This window comes from Macrobrachium rosenbergii, chromosome 53 (genome assembly GCF_040412425.1).
Source record: "Macrobrachium rosenbergii isolate ZJJX-2024 chromosome 53, ASM4041242v1, whole genome shotgun sequence".
In the NCBI taxonomy this organism is placed as follows: Eukaryota; Metazoa; Arthropoda; class Malacostraca; order Decapoda; family Palaemonidae; genus Macrobrachium; species Macrobrachium rosenbergii.
Genome location: NC_089793.1, coordinates 25,965,676 through 25,978,228, shown reverse-complemented (window position 1 = coordinate 25,978,228; position 12,553 = coordinate 25,965,676). Strand labels below are relative to the sequence as shown.

General features: G+C 37.0%; 1 protein-coding gene and 1 long non-coding RNA gene across 6 annotated transcripts in view; both read right to left on the bottom strand.

Annotated features, from left to right (window-relative positions):
* The window catches only part of LOC136834065 (uncharacterized), a 47,916-nt gene extending 38,920 nt beyond the window's left edge, over nucleotides 1-8,996 (bottom strand). The window contains exons 1-3 of the mRNA XM_067096322.1: nucleotides 8,990-8,996; nucleotides 3,914-7,497; nucleotides 2,652-3,477 (exon numbers count right to left, since the gene is read on the bottom strand). Coding sequence (XP_066952423.1) covers nucleotides 2,652-3,477; nucleotides 3,914-7,497; nucleotides 8,990-8,996 — 4,417 coding nt within the window. The remainder of the gene's footprint in view (nucleotides 1-2,651; nucleotides 3,478-3,913; nucleotides 7,498-8,989) is intronic.
* Nucleotides 8,997-9,711: 715 nt separating this feature from the next.
* Nucleotides 9,712-12,553, bottom strand: part of LOC136834366 (uncharacterized) — a 459,431-nt gene continuing 456,589 nt past the window's right edge. For 4 of the 5 annotated variants that reach the window (XR_010851767.1, XR_010851764.1, XR_010851765.1 and 1 more), the window contains exon 6: nucleotides 9,731-9,740. This is a non-coding gene — a long non-coding RNA (uncharacterized lncRNA). Of the gene's footprint in view, nucleotides 9,741-12,553 lie in introns of all 5 variants that reach the window. The other variant, XR_010851768.1, reaches the window with a different exon arrangement.

Here is a 12,553-nt window from a genome sequence, read left to right as displayed (position 1 = left end):
AACCTAAGACATGGTGCAAACAAAAATGTCATACACTAGTAAAAACATTAAACATAAGACAGCAGATTCTGCAATATATTAACTTTCTAAAAATTTTGCTTGTGTATAATTTATATTGCAAAAAAATCACAAATCACATCCTTATAAATCTAAATGGATCAATATTATAACCCTCTAATGATTTTGTCCTCAAATGCTACCTAGCATGGTGGGCTTCACTGAAACTGATTAGATATAACCTCAGTTACTTTTGTAAGACAACTTATGGTCCACCTCAAGGCATCATGTACAACAATGGTTTTTGAAAAATATCTGTGAACATATGAATTATACCATAAATTTCCCTTGCTTCTCAATCTGATAAAGTAAAGCAACAAAGCAAATTAAAAATAATTTAGTTTTATAAGTTTAAACTCTTCCAGTTCCTTGCTACATTAACAAGGGTTAACTAAGTGTCACAAGTAGGCCTATATGGAGACTAAGAAAAATAATCCACATAAAGTTAATATCCAGACAGGCTCAAAATTTCCATGTATACCTCACAAATTAAAATACTACGAATATGGTGAAATTTTCTCCTTACTGGCTAGTAATTGGTATTTATATGTAAATATGATGCAATTAGCCTGCAAACTAAAGGTTGGAAACATGTTTAACATTTTCTTTTTCCAATATTGCACTGATGAATACTTTGATGTAGGTAACTGATGGGTGATGACTGTCACTTGAAACATTTTCTTTCCCAAGTAACCAATACATGATGTAGTCTTTGTGCCCCATTAATACAATTATTATGCAAATAATATTATCCAGATTTATCAAGAAGAAATATTACCAACTCAAGTTACTCTAAAGAGTTAATCATTCAAATACAGTATTCTAATAAATTTTGAGGCACTACTGAATATTGATGTCTAATTTTCTAGTCTTCAAGCTAGTGTTTCCAACAAAAATCATTTTAAAATTTAAACTTTCCGTAACTTTTTATAACACAACTGAAATATACTAGTCACATGATCCAATATCTAATAAAGTGGTTCCCAACCTTTTCTGGCTTGAGGCACCCCTGCTGGGGCTTATAGTGTGACAAAAATTTTTCCCATGAATACACTGAAAATGAAAAATACTCATCGTTACTCTGATGCTGAAAACACTGATACGACTGAAACGAGTTAACAAAGTGCAAAGGGCCACATAGTAAAAAATTTGTTTTTGCAAAAATAAACAAAATGCATTTGTTCGTTACTCTTCTCAAACACATTTTTGCAGTCTATTATAATCATGTGATTACTTTAAAAATGCTTATAGTATAGCTTTGAATTATTTATATTTTCCATAAATACTGTAGCGCCTTCAGTCAATCGCATGGCACCCTTTGGTGCTGCGGCACAACGGTTGGGAACCACTGACCAAACAGAACTATAGAACTGTATGGTAAGCCTCTCTGACTAACATCATATTCACAGTAATTGATATGGTTGCATAAAACTAAAAAATACAATGCTTAGAGGGTAACAATTATTAAAATTTTTTATCTGAGGTTATATCTGTTATCCATGTGGCAAAATGAAAAAAAAAAAACTTAAAAACCCAGAACAAAATATTACCATATATGAGGCTACCAAGGTATGGGTAGTAAACATCAGGTGTAGACCTATATGGATTTAAATCTGTGATTATAAATGATCACCTAAAATCAAATCCACTGATAAATTTACTTAGCTTGATCTAATTGAACTACTACATATTCTGCAATTGGCATTTACCTTTACATTTCACCAGTAAAAAAAGAAACAAAACTAAAATTGAAGCTTCATATCACAGCAAGTCCTCAGAGTAACAAAACCTACAAAACTTAAACTTATATTATAATTATTATTCCTAGATCTATAATGAGAGTATTGAAAAATGTCACACTTGGGGTTACCAGAGGCTTCACATCCCTTCCCAACAGAACTTGCTAACCCTCTATATCCTCAGGCAAAGAGAAAGGTGAGATATGTGTGTAATCAATATGCATATCTCTTAGGAAAGAAATTTCCCCTCACAAATAAAAGTTGGGGATTCAAAGAAACATGCTTGTAAGCCAAAGTTCAAAGACCTCAATAACAGTTCTGTACATTATTCTACAATATTAAAATAAAGTATAATGTTTCCCCAACTTATTTTAAAAGTTGCAGCAGACTGTGCTACTGTCTGGTTTTAATTCTACATTTCTTTCTTAAAAATAACTTTAATGAAGACAAAGTCTCATACATCATTCCACTACATTTCATTTCTGTTTAAAGATGACTCCCTTATAAACACTGTATGATTAACCATCAAAATAAGAGAAACTTTAATCCTAAAATGACATTATACAAAATTGAAATTTGGCATACAGTGCAATTGGGAAAATATTTTCAGAAAGCCTGCCACGTCATTCAAATGGCATATGAACCTAGAAGAAGTTTATAATAGGTTAATACCATACCAAAACCACCTTTAATAAGAAATAGAAACAGACACCCAAAAAGCAAAATCACTCAAGCTGAAAAGCTGCTGTGATACTAGTATGTGACAACAAAACAAACACCCTTTCACTCACTAGCAAAACAAGAAGAGACAGAGAGAGAGAGAGAGACAGTGGAGGATATTCAAAAGACACTCACCTGCTGGAGTAGATGCTGCAGGTGAATGAACTGACGGCGTTGGTGCCGTGAATGCTGAATGATGCCTCTCAATTTGTCCAGGGGGAGGTGGTGGGCCACGGGGGGACCCAGGAGGATGGGTATTTGTTGGTGTGCCGGTACTTCCTGTAGGACTCTTAATACCTGGTGAGACGATGTTTGGGGAAGTGATTTGCTTTGGTGAATGGTGAGGTGGAGCAGGAGGGTGATTGGGTACCACTGCCTGGTTAGGCGGGGACATATAACCTGGGGATGTATGTCCAGGATGTGAATGACTGCTTGATGGAGGAGGAGGAGGGTTTCCTTGAGTTTGATGCCCTGCAGAAGGTTGAGAAGGAGGTCTGTATCCATAATGATGACTGTGTGGGGGAGTTCCACCATGAGGATGAGAAGCAGCAGGAGGGTATGGTTGGTGATGTGGGTGATGAGGATGGCTGTGGGGATGAGGAGGGGGATGCTGTGGAGGAGGATGATGTGGAGGGGCCTGGTGATGAGGTGGCGGAGGTGGAGGATGATGATGAGGTAATGGTGGCTGATGATGTGGTGGTGGGGGTGGTTGATGATGAGAGGGCTGGTGATGCGGTGGGGGCTGGTGATGGGGTGGGGGTGGTTGATGATGATGATGGGGTTGGTGATGAGGTGGAGGTTGATGGTGATGAGGTGGAGGGTGAGGCTGAGGATGCTGATAATGATGGTGATGATGGTGGGAGCTAGAACTCATCACAGGCTGCATGGTTGACAATGCTCCAAGAGGAGTATAATTTGCTTGTTTCTGAGAGGATGCTGGGTAACTGGTATGAGGCTGAGGCTGAAAAAAAAAAAAAAAACTCACTGAATAAAATTAAGCCCAACAATACTGCAGGTGGCATATGAAATATATTCATGTATATGAAATGAAATGTACCATCAAATACAAATGATGCAAATAATTACTTGACATCTAATGAAATTACTATTAAACAATTGTAAATTACCAGCTATACTTTCTTGATAAAATCTACTGCAACAACAATTAACTGTTTGGCAAAACAAACATTGTGTCTTTTGTAGGTGGTTAACTAGACCAAGTTCTTTAATTTTCTAAGGCACGAATTTTTTGTGATATGTTGTACGATATACTTTATGTAAAACACAGATCTGCTTTTGGAAGTAAAATCATCTACATGGCAAAACAGACTGCATGCATTAGGTAAAACTAGAATATTGCAACTAGAGTATGCTGGGCTTATGGAATAGTTGCATACCTGTACATGGTGTGTTGGTGGAATACAAGCTGTTGGGGGTACAGACGTAGTCGGGCAAACTGTGGTAGTAGATTTTCGTTGTACTTGTTTCACTACTGTTGTGGTTTTTCCATCACTTGAGGAGATGCAATATGTGCTCTCTCCTGATATTGTAACAGTCATGGAGGCAGGTGGAGTTTGAGGGCTGTAATTGAGGGTTGATTCAACAACCGAACCTACAGGATCTTTAGGACTCTTGGGCATCATATCTGGATCAAGTTGTGAGTCATCTGTTCCAGTACCATCTTCCTTGTCTGAAACAGTGCCACTTTTACGAACTTTCTTTTTGACAATAATATGCTCTTCCATTTGTGTTTCATGATTTCCTTGTGCTTTTTTCACTTTCTTTGTAGTTTCTTCTACTGTTATCACACTGCGTGTAGTGGTGCTCCTTCCCTTAGTAACAGATATTTTGCGCTGTATGTCAACATTAGTTATTTCACTCTCTGCTGATGAACTTGTGCCTGTGGCAGGTGTCCTCTTTCTTTCATTACAATAACTTGCTGCCATGATTGCTGATGCATTTAGACTTGCTATGCGTTTAGTAACCACCATGTCTCTCATATCCATGTGCACATCTAATTCTCCTCTTCGCCTTTTACGCTTCTGTTTGACTTTCTTTTCACTTTCCTCCTCATTCTTTCTTTTGTTCATTTTGGATCTTTTATTAGCCCTATCATCATCAGTATCATAATCTCTCTCTTCATCTGAATCTTCAGAATGGCTGTGGTGGTGTATTGAATCTCGTAAAAACAGTGCTACATTATCATTTTTAGGAGGAGCTGGGGGTAAAGTTGGTAAAGGAATTCGAGCATCTTCATTCATACAATGCATCATGGCTCGTGCATTGAGACTAGCAATTCGAACAGTACGTTGAGGGGGAGGTGTCATTTCTTCTCTCTTTTTACCTGTTTTTAAATGTTTATTGCTTTTCAGTGTACCTTTTACAGTTTTCTTCTTTCTTACAGTATCCTCATATTCACTATCACTCTCTTTGCCACTTTCATCAACTTCAGAGCTATCATCTCTTTCACTTAAACCTTTTTTACCAAATGATACTTTCTTTGTTTTCTTATCAGCTTTATGTTCATCTTTTGAGGATTTTTGTGATTTAAAGACCTTCTTCCTAGGCTTTTTATCACTTGAGTCACACTCTTCATCTACCTCTGAAGAAGATTCAGATTTCAGTACTGTCTTAGTAGAGACTTTCCCCTTCTTATTTGCAGCTGCACTTCCTCTACCTCTGTCTTTTTTGTTGAAAGTCTTCCCCTTTCTTGATTTTGAACCTTTGTAATCTTCATAATCTTCATCATCCTCATCTTCATCATTGTCTTCATCATCATCATCATCATCATCATCATCACTTCTATAGTTAATTTTGGCTTTTACTGGCTTCTTTTTAATGTTTTTTTCAGCTGGTCTCCCTCTTTTTGTATGCTTCAGTTTTCTATGAGTGTTTTTTCCAACTTGCCAATCAGCATCATCACTTGCATCCTCTTCACTAGTTTCTTCTTCCTTGAATTGCAGAACCCTCTTGGGAGAGGCAGACTTTCGGATATTCTTAGGATCTTCATTGTCACTGCTGTAACTGTAATCAGATCTTACCAAAGGAATAGTCGATACTTTTTTGTCATCGGTGTCGTCGCTCGAGTAAGAAACATCACGAGACTGCTTTTTTGAGCCTCGTCTATGAGCTTGTTTCAGCACCTTCTTACAAAGACTGCTGTTAGTCTTCATAGACCCTTTCTTCAGTGACTTACTGCCAATTACAGTTTTCTTAGAGAGTTGTTTTGCTTTTTCATTTCCCATACTTCTCCCCTTTTTATTACCCAACTTCTCTTTTTCACTCTTGATAGCTTCTTTTGTGTCTTCGTCTGATGAAAGATTTTCAGAACTACTGATGCTTTCATTATCTGTGGCGAGCTTCATTGACTTTAGATTATTGCTGCTTTTAAGAAGCTTTCTTTTGTTATTACTTAAATACTTCTCTTCCTTTTCCCCTTCACTTTCTGAAAAGGAAAATACACTTCTTTCTTTTTTATTATTATTTTTATTAGGAGATTGTTTAACCGCAACCTTCTTTTCAGCTTTATTCTTATCTTTTTTGGTTTTAGTAGTAAAGCCTTCATTCTTCTTCTTATTCTTACTTCCTTTTGGTCGTCCTCTTTTCTTGGGTGCTGGGGAATCTTGGTTATTGGCTGCCAGTTGTTTTGTATCCTTTTCCTTGGAGACTTTTGCATCTCCTACATTTTCCTTCTTGAGAGGAGACAAATTCTTGTTGGCACAAGACTTAGAATTGTCATCTTTCACACTGAGTTTTCCAGAGCATTCACCATCATTATCCCCCAAAAGTTTCTTGCCAGCACCCTTCTTTGGTTTGAGCAAAGCCATGCTACCACTTTCACTACTGCTTTCTTTGGTTTCACTTTTGAGCGAGACTTTTTCAACCTTTTCTTTAGATGATTTGCTGTGAGTTACAGGCACTTTTGCACTTGATGAACTTTCTGAATCTTTACCTTCACTGTCCTCATCTCCCTCACTTTCCTTACTGTCATCAACCACTTTCTTTTGCTTCTTTTCACTCTTATCAACTTCCTCTTTTCCTTCACTCAATTTCTTATTTTTCTTTTTATCTTTGTCATTTTCTGAAACTTGGTCTGACTTTTTTGCCTTTCTCTTTGAAACTGTATCACTTTCCTCAGTCAGCTTTCTTCCCTTTTTTGCTTCTTTACCTATCAACTCTTTTTCTTCAGTTACTGTCCTTGAACTTTTTTCTTCCTCATCACTTTCAACCTCCTCCACTATCTTTTTACTTTTCTTAGGTTCCTTATCACCTTCCTCTCTGCTATCCTCTAGTTTCTTATTTTTCTTAAGTTCTTTGTCATTATCTTCTTTCCCATCAGATACTTTCTTTTTCTTTTTGTTGAACTTATCTGTATCATCCTTCTCTACACCATTTTCTTTTGCCTTTTTTCCTTTTTTCTTGTCTTTTTCAACATCATCAACTCCTTCGACAGATTTTACATTTGAATCACACTTATAGTCACTGTTCCGTTTTGTCTTAGAAGTCAACAAGGAGGCCTTTTTTCCCTTTTCACTGGATGACTGGGATTTGGCACTTTGGGTACTTTTGCTTCCTTCAGCAGGGGCATCCCTGCCCACTCGTTTCATTTCTTGTCTTTCAGATGTTGGTGACTTACTCTTTGAATTCTTAGCTTCAGTAGCACTGTCAGGGTCTGTCAAGGGTGCTTTAGAACTCTTGCCAGATCCCTTGACACCATCTGAAGGATGTCTAACAGGTGACCTCCCTGGCGATTTCCTAGGTGGTGACTTCCCAGACGTTTTACCAACTGGTGATGTGTGATTTGCTCTACCTGGTGATTTACTACTGGCCTTGGTTGTGCGACCTCTAGACACTGAAGAGGAAGCTTTACTAACAGGTTCACTACCTGAAGATGATGAGGGACGTTTTAAAGCTTTGTTTCTGCATCTCAGCAGAACCCATCCACTAACACTTTCTTTTGCAACTCCTGAGGTCAAACCTACTGTTAATAAAATGATTTTAAATGCTATACATTACATTAACTTGAGCATCAAGCAACATTTTTCTCAAAACCACAAAAACACTGTTGTTTAAAGAACCTCTACCATGTTTCTATAATTTTTATGATAAATGATATACAAAGAAGTTTGAACTGATGGAATAATAACTGGGAAAATGGTTCTAATGTGTACTCGCATTACATAAAGTACATGCACTGATGTGTATGCTCACATTTATAAACAAACTTATGACTATATACCGTACATAACATCTGTGCACAGCATATAAACACATATATTGTATATTCATGTGCATTTGCAAATTAAGTATTGTTATTATGTATTGCACATCTGATGTTTCAACTACGGAAGCAAATTATGTAGGTGAAAAATCATGTTACAATACTGTTGAAGTGATTTTATTTCACCCTTATTGCATATTTCATTTCCGTGACAGGCTATTCCCATCATACCAATTACTGTATTTTGTAATGTCTTACACCACTAATTTGTAATTTCTAAAAACCTATAACATCTAAAGTCCAACAAAATATTTGTCCTGCATTGTCTTCCTGTGCTTTGTATTTATTTCCTCTTTTAACTGTTAAAGCAAGCAATTATCCTTCCTCTTAGGATCATGCACTATTCAAGCTAATCCCAAAGAAAGGAGACTATTGTAATCCACCTCACTGTGCCTTGAACTACCTCAACTATCACTCAGGATTTAACTCTCACTCTCTCTTCTTTTGAATCACCAGTATGGCTGTTGAAAGACAAAATCAACTGGGAACTTTCTTTCCTATCATACTTATGTTGGATCATTGCCTCATTACATCAGAGAAACTAACATCATCTTATGCATTTGACAATCTGTCACAAGACCTTCAGCCAAACCTGTGGCCTATGGCTTTTTACTCCTCTCTGAAGGAAGTCAGGTATAGTTTTTTTATGTAATTGCTTTATATTTGTTGTTGCTGACTCCACTATCTGCTCCATTATTCATTCTCTACAGCAATCACAGTTCCAATCTCTCACTTGGTCATTTCCTCTCACTTATCAATGGACTCAACATACCCCTTCCCTAAATCATGTTTTGCCACTAAATTAATCCACCATATTTCTTTTACTTCCATATCTCCTAGCTCTTTTATTAACTGCGATCAATATCAATCAGTTCTGTGTTTATTAGTCATGATATTGCAAGCACATTGTAAATTGCAATCCCCCAACTTAGTAACTTTGTGTGTCAAGGCAATAACTGCTAATTTCCCTCCAAAGAGCCTCCTTCTTCCTGCAGCAAAGTGGCTTTTCTATCCATTTTCCAAAGATACTATTTTGGTCCCAAGATTTGGAATTGATCACTTTCTTCTGTTTCCTTGACCATTAATCGTACATCTTTAAAAAAAAAGTCTCTTTCTCCCCTTGGGTCAAGCCCAATCTTATTTCTACAGGGCCTGGGCTAAGGAAAGACATGAGGCTGTCCATCTTACTAACCTCTCATTATGCAAAAGAAATCAATAATACTGAAAATATGGAAAAATCATAGCACATTTTGCCATCATGAAGTCTGGTAATAAACACGGAAAGAACAGAAAAGCCTCACCCACACATGACTCAAGAACAAAACCATCATCATCATTATTTTTATGCTTGGTTAGCCCTTTATGGGTTCAAAATTTGACGAGTCATCTCCACTCTACGCTGCGCTCTTCCACTTAAATTCCCTTCTTTATGATCCCCCCTGACCTCCCCCTCCTGATGTTTTGCCAATTCTTATATCTACCACTTCTGCAACTGACTATTCCTCTCTCCTTCTCATGCATCCTCATTTGTAATACCATTTTCTCTGTACATTAATATTTCTTTGGGTTTGATGAACCAAAGACAAGTGGGCACTTCAATATTTGAGAACTAATTTGACTCTAAACTCAGCGATTAACTAGGTCACATCCCAGTCCTGACAAAACAAAGGAGATGCATTTTTGAAAGAATGTTTCGTTGAACAATTAACGAATTGCCATGACCTTTTCAAGTATGTTCACTACATGCAATCTTAATACGGAATATAAGCAATGAAAGACTTTATTTGATAAGCACAATACAGTACATACCTTGCTTTTGAACTTAGTGGTTTTCTTCAGCTGTGGGGTTCTGAGCTTCTTGAGGGTACCCAAATGGCTTTGCCCTCGCCCCTTGCTATTTGACCTTGATGTAGGTTTCATAACTTTATCGCGCCATCCTTGATCTGAAAAAGCCATTAGTTATATTAATAACAAAGAAGCATTAACAAAATCAAGTTAATAAAGATAATGAACTTGAATAACAAAAACGACAATCCTAACTTCCCATTCCTGATCACTTTTAATTAAATGAATCATCAGTGCACCCAAACAATAAAATTATGTTACAGTAGCCTAATCTGGAAGTATTACAAGTATAAAACAACATATATTTTAAGAACTTTTTATGCCATGAGTAGCATCATAAAATAAAGAAACCAAAAAAATTTCTGAAATAATATAATAACAATAACTGAGATTTGGATCACAAACCATTTCTTGAAACCTCAGTTTAAAGGTATGGTAAAATAATATACATTTCTATTTCTATAACCAAGTGAATTTCGACTAAGAAAAGTGTGTATATATTCCGCTGGGCACAATTCTAACATACTTCCAGAAAATATGATACTGAACCTCAATGAAGAATTAAACACAAACCTAATACTAACAGGTGGAAAGTAAAGTCTGTGGAAATCTGAATGCAAAAGATGATAAGAGTTGTGATAAATTTGACTGTAAATTAATCAGCCAAAAATTAGTATCATGATTTGGAATAAGATGCAAGTCAGCTGCTGAAGACCAAGCCGGGAAACCATACCCTAAGGCGAGGCTCACTCAATCCACCATTTTCTGCTAAATGCACAAAAGGTAGACCGAAGAGTTGTGCGGGGGTAGGTGATGTCCTGCCCCTACTAAAAACCATGGTTGGAATTTTGAGCTTTGGAACTTTTCTTTTTATTTTATTTATTCAGAAGATGTACCCTATTCGAGCTTCCAAAGAATACGGTGCTCATTAGAAAGAAGTAACAGAAGGTAATGGGAAATACAGAAGGAAGAGAACACTTATTGAAAAAGAAAAAAGAAATTAATATATATAAAAATGTAACAAAATAATTAAAATACAAGGAGAACTGTATTAGGGTAGTAATGCATTGCATCTTTGCTTGAACTTTTGAAGTTCTAGGTGCACGACATCCTCAGGGAAGCAGGAAATATTAAGATACTTTAGTCCGAGCTTGAAGACAGTACCCAATGGTCAGAGGATGAACTCTATGGGTAATCCGGTGGATGGCCAGCAACTCTACCCCAATAAGTATGCAGAAAATAAACACACCGTTGTTCAACGACAAGTTTACAGGTGGAGTAAATTATCATCCCTACACTCTCATATATTACCGTAATTTCTAACAGTATGAAATGCTTTTAGTAATAAAAAAAAAAAGTACACGTGAAAATTGGCATTCTATACCCATAGAGTTTTACAACGGCTTTTTTTCCCTTAACCTTACTATTTTTCTCGACAGGCATAATAGTGTGCTTCTTGTATATTAAATTCAATGGAACACTAGCAATAAAACCAAACTACGCTATATCAGATTAACGCAGAGGAACTAACCAACGTATCAGTTCGTATGAAAGTGTGTGTGTGTGTGTGTGTGTGTGTGTGTGTGTGTGTGTGTGGGTGGGTGGTGTGGTGGGTGGGGTGATGAAAACCTCGGAGATGGAGTACTAAAGGTTACATTCATCATGGATGGTAAAAGAAAGAACAGCAGGCGGTTGAACCATACAGATATTTGTGAGGAGACTATAGAAGCCCAGTTAGGAATGTATGATGGAATTAGTCATTCACCTTCAAGGACGAGAAGAGTCGTTGAACACAGATGAAAGTACAATAACAATTGAAAATGGTGTGATGAATTATGAATGCGTAGCGTAACTGGTGAAACAAAAGTTGAAAGAGAAATGTGGAAATACTCAAAAGTGTTACGTTTTAAAAAATTAGCGTAGATGATAAGCTGAATCTGTTTTTTTTTTGGCCTTGTGGAACACGTGAAGAACAACAGGTGGTTGGTAAAACGTGTATGATTTGGTAGCGTTGATAGGAAAGAAGGGAAAGACCTAGTAAGTGTTGGACAGATGGAGTATGAAGAGGTAAAGGATAGGAAAGATATCAATTTCTAGGGACCGCGAGAGTGACTGCGTACGAGATAAAACTATTCTGAATGTTGCAGTATGTGTAGGGGAGATTCGACGTAAAGCTGATGAGCCTTCTGTTCAAGTGTACGAGGCGGCTAATGATGTGGAAGTTTCCAGCACGGGGAGTTCATCCATAATGCCGCGGTGAAAGAAGGAACGTGGTTGTCACCACAGAGTAGTTTTCCTATAGAGCCACCCGGGTTAGCGGAAACAGCATGACTGTGTGTATATATATAAAGCTGGCTTGACGAATGTGGAAGTTTTCTGAACATGGATTTCATCACCACTGGTTCGACAGTTAAGGATGAATTGGGAAGTGACCTTATCCTGAGTCACTCCCGTCATGAAAACATAATTCTGAACGTGTAAAAAGCTTTCCAACGGGTTACATTCCTTCACCTGTGATAAAGTGTCTGGTTCGAATAAATTTGGTCATTTGTCTTTATGTGACCTACGACATCAGACTATTCATCTTCATACTACGGAGCATTTATTCTGATAATACTAGACCCTTTAACGCACAGCCATCTCTCTTCAGTTGCTGGCTATTTGCCGCATACTTCATTACTCTGGAATGATTATAAAAAGCTGGTTTATCCTGTTTTTGCATCTTACAATAGCGTTTACTGCTATCTGTATAATAAGATTGAGTACAAACTATTTTAATAATGCACTCGTAAAAACGTTTTCTCCACGAGAGTAACTGATTAAATAGCTATGCCTACAAAGATCTTCGAGGATGGCTCTCATAATCCTGGAGACGAAATGAGCAAATCTTTCTGTAAAATTAATAGTTACC